This window comes from Numida meleagris, chromosome 2 (assembly GCF_002078875.1).
Source record: "Numida meleagris isolate 19003 breed g44 Domestic line chromosome 2, NumMel1.0, whole genome shotgun sequence".
NCBI lineage: Eukaryota > Metazoa > Chordata > Aves > Galliformes > Numididae > Numida > Numida meleagris.
This window is the reverse complement of record NC_034410.1, coordinates 48,869,210-48,883,408: the sequence shown is the minus strand read 5'-3', so window position 1 is coordinate 48,883,408 and position 14,199 is coordinate 48,869,210. Positions and strand designations below refer to the sequence as shown.

The following is a 14,199-nucleotide window of genomic DNA, read 5'->3' as shown; positions in this document are numbered from 1 at the left end:
TGCCTCCTATTTTATTGTGTTGGCTCACAACATCAAAGGCAGATATTGGCGGTATGACAGTAGAGGTTGAACCTTCCCACCAATATTCTGCTACAATTTGTTGCTGTGAGACAGATGGCAGTAGAAGGGCAGTCTGATCAAATGACGCCTGATGTGGAAGTGCGTCAGAAGCAAAAGTGTGTGACTGAATTCCTCTAAGTGGAAAAGATTGCACCCACTGACATTCATCAACACTTGCTGAATGTTTGTGGAGACCAAGCAGTGGATGTGAGGACAGTGAGGCGGTGGGTTGTGCGTTTCAGCAGTGGCGACAGTGACAGCGGGTCACGTCTACTGGTGCAGATTTTTACAAGCACTCTTGTTGACTGTTGGCAAAAACATATAGCTAATGGTGATGACTATGTTGAAAAAGAGCGTTTTGTAACTGAGAATTTGCTCTATCAAATAGTGTTGTTGCGCTATTTGTATTTGTTGTAATTTCCATGAAAGTAAACGGGAGGCATTACTTTCGGACTGACCTACATTTCTGTAAGACCAGGCAGTCTTTGAAATTTAATTTTCAGAAATTATTTCTGTTGACTTGGATATGTTTTGCTGTGATTTGGGATGATAGATTTTCTTTCTCTAGTTACAATAGACGATGTGGACTTCTAGCAGACAAATCACATGAAGCTGAACAATTTGGATCTCTATCTTTGATGACAATTGTATCAACATGAGTATATAGTGGCTGAAAGTGATGTGTGGTGTTTTCAGGAAACATACTTTCTTCTCTTCAGCATATGGATTATCATGAAGGTTTAGCTTCCTTCTTTCATACATGTGAGGCAAGACCAAAAATAAGTTCCACAAGACTGCAGTGGTCAAACAGTAGATCAGAGGGTTCACCTTCTGTGCACTCAGCATGACTTTCATGGTTCTGGGCCTCATGATACAACTGCATAAAATTCATTTAGTTTGGATAAGCAAAGAGAAATGCATTACTAATTTCTAACCAAATTTTGCTGAGCTATGTCTCTTGTCTTTCCAAATCCCAGTGCATCAGCATGTCCCTGTTCTTCTAAGGACTTCAGCATAGCATGAAGTTGAGGTATTTGTGGAATTCCTGCTCAATTGTTTTTAAATTCTTACTTACATACTTTATGGAAATAGGGCACAAACAAAAAAAGATATCTAATCCTTTTAAATTTGTTCATTAAGATCAGAATATAACAAGCCAGAATATAACAAGTGGTTGACACAGATAGAAGTTGCCTTTGTCTGTCCTCATCCAGCATTTCAGAGGTCAGTGGTAGGGTGCAGCTCTCTGTTAATGTACAGCAGGCCGATTACATTCCATAAAACCTGTTTGACAGTTGAGCTACTTACAGCTGTATGGCAAACTAAGCTACCTCCCAGGCTTCCCTTAAGTACAGCATGAAGTGCGAAAGATAAATATGAAACTAAAGCTCCTTATACATCGTCAAGCCAACTGTGTTTCTCATGGCCTTTTCCTGGCATCCGGTCAGTCTGAAAACAAGTCTATAATCCTCCCCATGTTTTATGACCATTCCGCATGCTTTCCCCAGACCAGGCGTCTGCTGCCCCCATTCCTCTCTCTCAGCTGCTGCCAGGCCTATTAATCTACTTGTGCAAAGATTTCTTTAATTGCATGTAACTGTATGCTTCCTAGTTTTAATTTTTGGGTGTTTTTTCCCTTCACATTTTCATTGAGCTCACCCTCAATCTTTTCTTTTTAACATTTTCCATATGTCACCATTGCTGAAACTGCTGTCATTTCCTAATTACCAATTCAGTATTATTTTACGAAATCAATTGGGTAGCAGCGGTAGCACTCTTTCTTTTCTTTCTTTCTTTTTTTAAATTGGGAGTGGCCTGCAACTTCAGCTTCTGTCTCTAGTAGAGAAAAAGTGAAGTTATTGAAATGTAGTTATAGCTTTTGTTTTTTTTTTCTGTTGTTTGGGTTTCATTTTTGGGGGGAAAAAAAATGCAAATCATCTTATTCTGACAGTAAGATCTTGTTACTGCATTTTGTTAGAGAACTTGAAAGGATAAAGGAAGTGCGTGTACCAGTGTGCTTTTTAAATCTTACCAGACATTTTGCTTGTGACATGCATGCTATCAAAAAAGAGTTACACATTTTCTGAGGGGAATTGTTTTGAGAAAAGCAGAATGAAACAATGACTTGGAGTTTGTGTTACTCCTAAGATAATGTCATGGTTGCAGATCACAAGACCTCGTTCCTTCTTCCGCCGTCTCTTGTCTTACTCTACTACCGACGATAAGACGGCTGGAGAGTGAGGTGCTGCCAAGACGAGAGATGGCGGAAAAAGGGATGAGATCTTGTGATCTGCAAGCTTTTTTACTGAGAGCTTTTATCTTTTCCCTCCGGCTGGAAAATGGTAACAGAGGAGCAAAGTACCGTGGGGAATGTAGTAGTCCTTCTCTTCTGAGAACCAGGTACTTTCACTACATGATGTTATGATGTGGAGTACCAATAACCAAAAATCATAAAACCATGACAGATAAGAATCTAGAGCTCGATTCTTACAGAAAACCATTAGATTGACGTTAGAACCATTGCTTCTACTTCCTTTTAAGAGACAAAATACAGATTCAATCTGTGATTTCACCATTAAGTACATAAATGAATGAATGAATGACTAAAAGGACGTGACAACTGAAAAGGTTTATTATTAAAACATTTTATTTCCAGAATCATTTAATAAATAAATAGATTAAAAGATAAATAAATAAAAGGACATGAGAATGGAGAAGGTTTATTACTCCAACATCTTTCCAGAACTGTCTATCTATAAGCTCTCAACTTTTGAACCTGTAACTGGTGCTGCAGTCCCCACTGTCTGCAGTGGATCCCACACTAGAGTGCTGGCGCATTCCCTGCATGTGCCCAGTGAGAGCTGCAGGTGCAATTGGGGCAGGACGGGGCTGTCTGTCAGGTGCTGCCAGCATGGCCATGGGATGAGGTAAGGAGGACCCAGGGAACCTGCTCCTGTGGTGACTGTGGGTGCTGGGGAAGATCCTGCTGTGGTAGGCTTGTTGTAAACCCAGGCCCCATGTGATCTGGAGGAGCAGAATAGGCAGCTGAGGTCTGACTGCTGCTCAGTGGCAGCAGGGAGGGGGCCAAAGGCTGGCACATTTCCCACTGTGCTGCAGCAGCAGGGTCTGGCAGGGTTGGAGTGGCACTGGCTTGGGTGGTGGCTTTTCGTAGGGTGCTTGAATGGCGGGGGCCCCATGGGTGCCACTGTCTCTGTGCCTTCTTCCTTTGGGACTGCCAGCAGACTCCTGTCTTGCCCTGGTCTGCTCCTCAGGGGGCTCTTGTTCAGGTCTCCCTGCAGGGCAGGGGCAGCCACCTCTCATCTCCTCAGGGCAATTCTTCGCTGGCAGTGTTCAAGCAGCTGTGGATCGTCTCTCTGGAAGCATGGGTGAGCACAGAAGAGTGACTGAAAAATTCATAGGAAAAGAATTAGTTACTATCAATTTGGGACTGAAAGACAGCAAGATATAAGAAGTAAGATGTAATTGCTGAAGACAAACATGGGTATTAAAAAGGTCATCCAGTCAGTTTAATCCTACAGCTTAGGCTGACTAAAACAAGATATGTTGCAAAAATATCGAAATAAGTAGACTCATCGTATCCTCATTTATTTATCTTTCCATTCCATGGATTCAAACTCAGGTGTAACCCAAATCTATTTTATCCATAATTCTACTACTTGGCAATGCTATCTCTGAAGTACCTAGAAACAGCCATAGAAAGAAATGAAGATCAGAACATTTACTGTCATCCTCATCTCCTCTGTTACCAACGCTTATTTTCTTGGAACCTCCATTCATCCCACCAGAATACTGTGAGTGCTGGTTTATGCGTGGAGCAAATTATGTACCTTCCTATGAGAAGCAAAATTTCTTCTGCTGGAAATACAGGAGAATTTTTGCAGTCATGTTGTATTTTGGTGAATACATACAGATTAAGTTGATGAATTAAACTTTTCATATTTTCAGTCTGAAAAATTCTTGAAGGTCTTTTCCTTTCCAGTACTTCATGCTTAAACATTTATTCATCGATGACAATGCAGTTTCCACCACGACCCCACCAGATCATCTTAAGTTCTTCACTTTCAATCACTGAGTTTCTGTGGAAAGCTAAAGTCTGAGGAGATGCTGGCTTTGCTCTCCTCAGAAGGAGTGTGAGGTAAACGTTTGGTTTCCTCTTTATCAGAAAAAGTTAGTGAATCCTTTTTTTTCTCTATCCATGCTGCAGCAGCATCCCAAATTGTTCCTTGATTCTGTCCTGGAGGATCAGGAGAATGGGAGCATGAGGACTCAGCCAGCTTCTCTGGCTCAGAAACAGAAGGTATTTCTTATTCAGGTGGCTCAATTTTAATTTTTCTTGTCTCAGTTTGACAGAAGTTCTCACGTAGAGGCATTTCTGCAACAAGCCATTCTTTGCCCTGCCAGTCGGCAAGCAACATCCAACAGAACTGTCTGAGGATTCAATTGAGAGATGGTCAGATGTCACCATGAGACCCATGTGTCATCACAGCAACATTTCTGTGTGGCTCCCTAGGCTTGGCTGGCTGGAGCAGCCAGAGCAGGTGTCACTGACCAGCACTTGTTGCTGGTCCTGCACAGAGCCATGGGTGTTCAAACTTGGGTCAAGAAGCAAATAAAACTGTATTTAAAGGGGATCAGTTCTCACCTAGACCTTGCTTTCCCTTCCCTGTGTGGTCCCCTTCTGGTTTCCCAAGCAATGTTAACAAAAGAAAATAGCAATCACTCCCCAGTTTGTGATCATTTATTGCAAATACTCCATGATTTCAACAGCATGGCTTCTGCAAGGCAGTAGCTGTGTACCCAGGTGGTGCTCTGCAAATCAGCAGTCTCCCAGGGACTGCTCTGTAGGTCCAACTAGAAAAAGACAATAAGCGTATTTTGCTGATAGCATAAACAGGAGATGTGCAACTCCTCTTTGGTTCCTATGTTTTTATTGGATATTTTAGAAATTTAGAAAGCAAGCTAACAAAATCAGTGATGTTCTTTAAGCATTTTAAATCACACCCCTGTCTTCAGGATCAAGTGCTTAATCTGTCAAGGTAAGGCTTGGTCTGGAGATGGTGTCTGGGTGCAGGACTCAAGTGTATGCTAAGTTTGAGGGCAGAGAGGCCTTGCAGAGAGATCTTGACAAATATGAGGGCTGGGCAGCCACTGGGTGCATGAAGTTGTACAAGGACAAGTGCCAAATTCTGTGCCTGGGGTGGTGCTACCCAGGACATACATACAGACTTGAGGACAAGAGGAAGGAGAGCTGCCCTATGGAAAGGAATCTGGGTGTTCTTGCTGATGGCAAATTGAATCTGAGCCAGCTTTGTGTCCTGGCAGCCCAAAGGGTCAACCATACCCAGGGGTGGTGCATCAGGCCCACACTGCCAGCCCGGTGAGGGAAGGGGTTGTCCCACTGTGCCCTGCACTGTGCAGCCTCACTTTGAGTACTGTGTGCAGTTTGGGTGCCACAATATAAGAAGGACATAAAACTATGGGAGGGCATCCAAAGGAGGACTACAAAGATGGGAAAGGGTCTGGAGGGCAAGGTGTATGAAGAGCAGCTGAGATCCCTTGGTTTCTTCAGCCCAGAGCAGAGGAGCTGAGGGGAGGCCTTATGGTGGCTGCAGCTCCTCGAAGGGAGCAGAGGGGCAGCGCTGAGCTCTGCTCTCTGGTGACAGCGGCAGGACCTGAAGGAACGGCGTGGAGCTGTGTCAGGGGAGGGTCAGGTTGGTTGTTAGGAAAATGTTCTTCACCAGAGAGCGGTATGCATGGGACAGGCTCCCCGGGGAGCCTAGGCCTCGGCCTCAAGCTGCAAGGAATTCAGGCAGCCTTTGGACACCATTCTCAGACACAGGGTTTGAAATTTGTGTGGTCCTGTGTAGAACAAGAAGTTGGATTTGATGATTCTTGTGGGTTTCTTCCACTGCAGGATATCTTGTGATTCTAAAGCCTTATCTTCTGCATCAGTCACTTCTATCACTCCTGTCTTCTCTATCAGCTGTGGCTGTGGGAGGTGCACTAGTCCAAGGACTGCCTCGTGCTTTGCACCTTGGTGGCTGCCCCACAGAGGCTGTGCTGCTGAGGAGGCCAAGGTTCACTCGGGGTTTGCTTTCCTGGATTGTGTGGTGGTCCACAGGTCCAATGGCAGACAATGGCTGTTAAGTTTCTGTTTAGAGACACCACCTTCTGCCTTCAGCTTCCCAACTGGGATGTCTTGCTTCCCTCCCTTCCACTGCTTGCTGTACTGATTCCCCACTGACTTTTCCAGTGTTTGGTGTACATTTTTTGCCCAGTCTAGTTTGTGTGAGGCTTGAAGTTTGTGAGTTTTCTCTTTTTTTTTAATCCCCAGTAGTTCTGTTTTGTTTGTTTCTTAACCAAAACTCATGGCTGTGACTGCATATTAATGCAAGCAGCTTTTGAAGGCTTGAGTTGGATTAGGACATAACATATGCAACATCCCTGCTCCTTTCCAAACCACAAAGCTGTGAAAAGGGTATTTTTTTCTATGCTTGCCCGTTGATTCCAGACCAGTAGAAGAATGTAAATTGATAAGAAGTTATTGTTACTCTATACTCTCTTAGTTATGATTGCTTGAGCTGTGACTGTGAACTGTGAATACAGCCAAGCTATTTTACCTTCAAACTGTAGGGATGATGTATGATTTGACCTCTGCAGCTATTCCTTACTCTGTCTTTTGGCAGCATGAAGTACAGTTCTGCTGTGCTGGAGATTGTTTTAAATTAACATTTAATCTCCAAGTAGTGAAGAACATCCAGAGACTGCTTAAAGGTCTCCTTTCATTAAAGATGGCAATACCTAGTATGCTAAGAGGTTTTTCTCTTCCTTTTAGAATCCTGAAGAAAATAACTTTATTTCTTTATAATGGAAAAACTTATCATCTGACTTGTCTCTGAAAGATGGATGCTACCCATAGCCTCTATGAGAAATGGTCTGCCACTGCAGATCATCTTTCCAAGCTGGCTCAGAAATCTGAGGAAGGCACAAGATTTGTCTTTGATCTCTCTGTCTGGTATTTCCCTTGCATGAGTCTTGGCTCTTAGGGAAACACTGCTTCCCAGCAAACTTTCTCTGTTCAGTGAGATATCTTAAAAAGCCTGACAAAGGCTTTGTGCTGATGTATGAAGTGCTGAAATGATTCTTTTTCTCAGAGAACTAGTCCATGTTTGAGAGCTATTTTGAGCTATTTTGATACTAGTTATGGGAACGTTTGGAAAATGCTGTCTTTGTATACCATCATTCCTGACTATTTGTTACGTTTTCATGTCTTGTTGTCATCAAATGCCTGATAGTATCTCATTGACACACACACAAAAAAAAAACAGTGCATGTGAGTGAGCTGTATTCAAATTCCACCTCCAGAAATGTGGCGGTATTAATCAACATTAGTCTGTGAAACTGAGTTGAAGTATTTATTTATTTATGGGAGCACCATGACAAAATATAGACCTATCCACTTGTAGTTTTCTCTCATCTGTGCCTTCAGTTTTTGTGGACGTTCACTGAGGCTGGCTATCCTTATGAAAACAAAAAAATGTCCTTTAGAAGGATCTCTGAGAGGTCATCCTGTGCCATTCCCCCCTCAAATCAGGGCTGTTTCCCAGACCAGTTCAAGACTTTTGTTTTTTTTTGCCTGAGACTTGTAAACCTTAAAGGATGGAGATCTCAGAGCCTTGTTGCGGCCTTTTCCTAATGCCTGGGTGGGGCATGCATGTGGCTTGCATGTTATCGCTTCCCTTTGCTATCTCATACACAATGCTGTTTGAACAGCATCACCAGTGAGTGGTTGCGCTTCATGGATCTTCCATGGGTCTTCTATGATGAGCTACCTGGAGTTGCATAAGCGTATCTAACTCTAATTTCTTGATTTTCACACATTTTTAACTACAGATTTTTTGTTTTGTTTCTTTATTTGATTGATTAACAATTTTTAACTATGAAAGATTGATTTAACAGTTATTATCTGTGAAAGACTTCGGGCGTTTTTAAGAAAAGATGATGAAAGTGGTTTGTGAAGGAGGGAAGAAAATTCACTTCTTTACTTTCCAAACCAAACCTAACTAAACCAAAGCCAGACAAAGCAAATATGCTACCTTTAAAAAAGGCTGCATCTCCATATTTGCTGGATATTAAATTGCAAAAATTTAACAAAGAAGGTAGCCATCATTGAGGAGAACTGTTTTTGAGTTTTCCACTGAGAAACTGGTTTTGATTGAAACAAGAGACTGGAAATTCCCATTGTGTTTACATTTGATATAATTCATTCCCATTTTCTTCTTAAAGCAGGCAGTTAAGAAAAGCACTTTATAGGATCTATTTCTCTGCCATATATGCTATACAAAAAGAGAGAACAGGTGTTCCCAGAAAAGACTATGATTGCACGCACCATTCCCTCTTTCCCACATTGTGTCTTGTGAAGCACAGCAAGAACTGTTCATATCCAGTAGGAATATATGCAGGTAGTCCCTTTTTTTTGTGTGTGTGTGTGTGGAAAAAAAAAAAAACAAACTCAGTATACATTAGTGTTTAATTGAAGTGTTGGTGTGTCTGGTGGAGCTGGGAGCATGGTAAGTAAGACAAATCATGCAGGATGTCAACTCAGTCCCTGCCACTCCAAGGACTGCTCATTTTCTTGCAAACATTTGTGCACCTTTGGTGGCTTAGCACCAGAAGAAGCTCACTGTCTGGAGTGGGATGGAGGAGCTGGCAAGGTAAGGGTTATTTTCAAGTGGGAGCTGATATACTTTATCCTTAGTGGGAGCTGATATCACGTGACTACTCAGATTCCACTTGAAGCTTTAAATCCCTTACCAAAAAAAAGAAAAAAGAAAAAAAGAGAAAAAAAAAGTAGATGGAAAGCATGAAATTAAGGGCACATTTCATATTTGTTTGACAGATGAAATATGATCAGTCAGGCCACCATGCAATGTATTTCATAAGGTAAGTACAAGAGAAAGCAATATAGCTTCCAATCATGAAAAGATCTTTTCCTAATTGCTTTGTAGGTGGTCTTTGAAGCTTTACACAATCTGGAGCCTCGTGGGTACGTTGTTGGATGGATCATTGCCATCAGTTTGCTGGTGGGAATTCTCATCTTCCTGTTGCTGGCTGTGCTCTTATGGAAGGTAAGGTAACAGATGCAACATAAACACTGAGGATGGTCCCAGGAAAAAAGCTTCAATTTGTGTATTTAATGTCCATTTGCTGAAGGAATTAAATAATTGTCCACTCCATTACAGAAGTTGTTCAGCCAACTAGAATACTTTCGTATCCAGGTTTTTATGGGGGACAGGGAAAGAGTGCTGATGTAGTGAAGAAGTGGAAAAATGGATTATCTGGGCTTGGCTATTAAAAAATAAAACCCCTGCTACTGTTTCAGGATGAAGGAGGATTCCTCACAAAACCTAGTATCTCACACTTCGATACTTGATAGATTTCCATGGTTTTCTGATGCCTGAGATTCACTGATTTCAAAAATGAAAATCAGGTCAATTTTTCTGGACCAGCTAAAAGATTGGGTGCATGTGTAGCAAAAACCACTTTGTAGCTACTGTTTTCAAGCGGTAAAGGCCTGGGAAAGAGCAGCATCCAGGAATAAAAATTGTGGGTCACTCAGAATTCCAGCTGAGTAAAATGTGTTACCTGAACAAAAGGCACCAGGACCTGTTAAAAACCAACCTTCACACCATCTTTGGTAAGATATAATTCTTGTACCTAGACACCGTTATGTAGTAACGCTGGGCTGCTGCTGACAGTCAGCAGCAGCCATCTGGTGTGGGTAAGTAAGAAGGGAACTTCAAGTCTTCTCTTTTCTCTGTTCCCTTTTACCAGTCCATAAATTTCAGAGGCCACGGTCAAGGTCAGGGACTGTCTCTGAGAGAAGTAAATCTCGAGTGCACACATGGGAACGAGTCCAACCTGAGTTTGCATCCTGTGGCAAAGGGCCAGCAGCCTGCCTCGCACTGCTGAGCAGCGCATGTACTGCAGGCTCTGCTCAGTGGCTGTGCAGGGACTGGAGGCCACAGCTACATTGGGCTGCATGAGGACATGTTTCTTACACAAGGCTGTAAAAGGGATTTACAGACCTGGGACAAAAACTGGCAGTGAGATTCTGGCAGTAGGTTATACAAATGTTTGTGTAGCGATGTTATAGATTGCACATCTGCTTCATAGTGTTGTATAGATTTTATGTGGATTATAGATTTTTAGCATTTTTATAATCAGCTTTGAAGATTTTTATGCTGATACTGGCCAGGTCAAAATAGACTGTTCTTTTCACTTGGAAAACAGTTTGACCATACTGTTGAATACCTTATAACTTCTGTTTTTCTGTTATATGGGAAATGTTTTTGCTTTCTGTGGCAAAAAGTGAAGATACTAAAAAATTTTGTTAAGATGTCAGAATAATCATGAGAATGAAAAAATGTGGGATTGGATGAGGTTCAGGGTTTGCATCCTGGTGACATTTTTAAAAAAGGAGTTACTGCTGATAATACCTCTATCACTCATTTCATATTGCTGGTTTCCCGAAGATACAAAGGTACTTAGTGAGCTGCTTGGAAATGTGCAAGGTGAGAGGAGAAGCAGCTCACACCTTGAGTCTTCACGAGAATCTGATGCAAGTTCGCTTGTTGGTCTATACTAGAATGTATACACTACTTTGTTTTCTAGCTTAATCTTGAAACTTGAGCCTTCTTGAATGTTATTGGGATTGTTCAAGTACACGTGAAGAAACAGCCATTTTGCTACATTAAAGCTTTGAGGAAAATTCTGAACAACAGCAACAAATATAATTAATTACAGGCTTATATACAGCCCTTTCTGCATGCAGAAAACAGTGGTGGAGCAAAGCATGGTGAGATGATGTAACAAGAGTCCTATAGCAGAGATGGCAGTCACAGCAAGGCTTCATCAGCTGCATACCAGTGTTTCATCCACTGAATTGTATGATTGCTTAAGGAACCAGTAACTTACAGTTTTGTCTTAAGGGAAAATGATTGAAAGTTTAGAGTTTCTGGTACCAGCCAGTATTTTCATTTAAATCTTATTTTGAATCCTAAAATATGTAAGTAATACTTTACACTCACTCGTTTCTATATTAATTAAAGTTACTGACAGTATTAATGTTGTATGAGATAAAACTGACATGGGAAAGTCGGCATCCTACAGAGGAATCTTAATTGCTTGATTGTAAATATTTGTTAGGCAAAATTGGCTAAGTGTATCTTAGAGCCATGCCTAAATTTTGCATGTGAAAAATTCCCTGAAAAGTTATATTAGAAGTGAAGGGGTTTTTTGTTTTAACTGTGGAGTGAAAAAATAGCTGTGAATTAGTTGGAGATTTGGACGTTGCAGAATTGCTAGCAAGGGGTAGAAATGACACAAATTTTAGGACTAGAGCATAAATTAAATTTTATTTTTTATTAAGAAAATAGCTAGAGTTAAGCTGTGGTCCTGGAAGGTGACTTTTCACACCAAACAGAGCCAAGAGCAACTCCATTATCAGGGAGCTGTGTGCTGGCGGCAGCGCCTGTGTTGTGGCCTGGCAGGGAAGGGACATTCTTGTTGTGTGATTGATTGGACCTTGAGTGTCACAACACAACAGGCAAGTTCTTTAACACAACAACATTTTGCAGACAGATTGAGGAGCTACTTTCAGTTGCGGAAAACTATTACAATGCATGTAAACATTTCACATTACGTATTGCTTGAATGAATGGCATTAGCAGGAATGAGCTCTCAGGGAAATTTCAGCCCTACATCCTACTTTGAATCAGAGTGAAGTTACTGTGAGTACAGTAAGATGAGATGTTAATCATTTCATTATTTGCAGATCAGAAATTGCACGGTCTAGGGGCCTGTGTCAATGGAAGTAATGTTAAAAGCCTGCTTATTTTAAATCACTGAAAGCTTATTTATCCATATGCACAGCATGAGCTTGATTGGTGTTTGACTGGTATTGCTTCTCTGCTTGTTTATTTTAATACTTCATGTAGACACCACATTTCCTCTGGTTTAAGTGCATACAGATTCAGAGGGACTGAGAAGCTTTCTCTGTCTTCCAAGAGATGCCATGCATAATGCACAGTGGCAAGAGTTACCTCATCTTCGCATATTTTGTTGGATAGCCCCAGTTTTACTCCCAACCCTTTTGCCTATTCATATCCTGTTCATCTGCTTTGGATGCCTTTGTACTGGCATCCACGGGGATGAGTTCCTGCTCCTGCTGCTTTGTCCTCAGCACATCTCATGCTCCCTGCTCATGTCTTGTCCGTGGTCTCCCATATGTGAGAGGAGCTGGAGGGGCTCTTATGCTGATGCCAACAACAATACATTTTGCTTTTTACCCACAGAGATTGGCTTGCACCTCTTTGGTGGCCTCTGGATGCTTGTGGAGAGTAGAGTACAGGAGGAGGCTGCTTTGCTTCAGGACAACTACCGATGTGCTGAATGAACCCAGGGTTTCATAAGCACTGGCAGGTTCAGAAGGGAAAGATTATCATGGCTAGATTATTTTGGGAACTGCTGTCTCATGCACTGCTCCCTCAGCAGTTAGGGCTGCAGCCATACATGGGGACAAGAACCTGTTCAGAGTTGGTGGATATATGCACCTGTAAATCAGTGGAGAATTGGCAAATGAAAAACCAAAGCAAAATATCTTATGACACAATAAATATCCTACTATAACACAAATACAAAAATAGTAGTGCTACGTTGGAAGTGGCTTGAATAATGGAGTGAATCATTCAATCCGTATTGTTTCAGACAAAGTGCACATAAAGGAAAGAAATGATTTGTGCTCAGAGGATGTCAAGAGGGTGAAGCGTTAGCGAGTACCCGAATGGATGTCAGGGCAGCAGTGATATATGGAGCCAGTGGTGGAAGTGATTTGCAAAACAGAGATTTAGTATTCATTGCAGTAACACTATCTTTTTTTTCTCTGTGACATGTTTAATACAGGAGCTGAACTTCTATCTGAACTAATTCATATAGATATTAAGTTTATTTCTGAACTGAGCCTGTACCTGTTGTATACAACTTCTGATTTGTAGAGGAGGTTCTAGCACTGTTCTACAGCTTTTGGGCTTCTGAGGCAGAGAGCTAATGTTATGAATGTTCCAGTGTCCCTTACATTATAAGACATTCTTCTGCTCTAAACCTTGGATTGTTGGCAGGATTGCAAACAGGAGAAAGACAAGCAGAATAGTACCCGTATACATCTGTTGTTTTTTGATTATCAAGGGGGTTCCTGCTCTTCAGGATGTCTACCTATGTGCTAGACCTATGTCTATTTGCTCTTTGCCTTAAAATGAGAGTTTGAAGACCTTCTGCAACTTGTAGAGAAATACTGTGAAGACACTTCATCTAGTGAGCTTACAGTTTGTCCAGGCTTCAAGCAGGCTTGTTCCATTGAGGAACTTGAATCCTGATATATGCTGATCTTGTGAAATCCTCACATAAGCAGAGGCTGGATATGTGGATGGTGCTGTTTCCTGGCACAGCTTTAAGGGGAGAAGCTTTGAAATAAAAAGAAGGTTGTTTTCGTTTTTGTTTTCAGTGAACTGTGAAGTTCCTTTGTTTTGTTTTGTTTTGTTTTGTTTTGTTTTAAGAAAAAAAGGCCAGACAAACCTAACCAGTTTTTTGAAAGGTGCATTTGGGTTTTCTGCTTTGAGAAGCCTTTTAGACTTTTTTTCTGTGACTACACAAGTGTCTTTGTAAGAATACTTGCATTCCTCTGCATGCAGAGTTTGTTGTTACCTCACATATTGTTTGAGCATTTAGGAAATATCTGAAGCTAACCAAAGCTAACTTGAAATTCATCTGTGTAGCAGAAACTACTGTTTTCCCCTTTTTGGAAGGAGACACTTTCCCTTTCTTAGGGCCTCAAACATTATGTCTTTATACAGTGGGCCAAAACATACAGTTTACCGTTTTCCAGCAGAGGGGAAAAAAGAAAGCCTAAACCTGCAGTTATTCTTTGGCATTCTATGTATCTTGTATTACAAGCTTGGAGACCTTTTCTTTCCCTTTTATCTACAGCTCAGGTGGCAGAGGCTAATTGCTATTTCCTGTCCTGTCCTTGTGCCAACCCCTATCCTGGTTCCTGGTGGTCTG

The 14,199-nt window shown here is 41.6% G+C and overlaps 1 protein-coding gene across 1 annotated transcript in view; it reads left to right on the top strand.

Moving 5' to 3' along the window:
• The window catches only part of ITGA9 (integrin subunit alpha 9), a 218,121-nt gene that overhangs the window by 191,966 nt on the left and 11,956 nt on the right, over positions 1 to 14,199 (top strand). Inside the window, exon 27 of the mRNA XM_021386283.1 lies at positions 9,090 to 9,209. Coding sequence (XP_021241958.1) covers positions 9,090 to 9,209 — 120 coding nt within the window. The remainder of the gene's footprint in view (positions 1 to 9,089; positions 9,210 to 14,199) is intronic.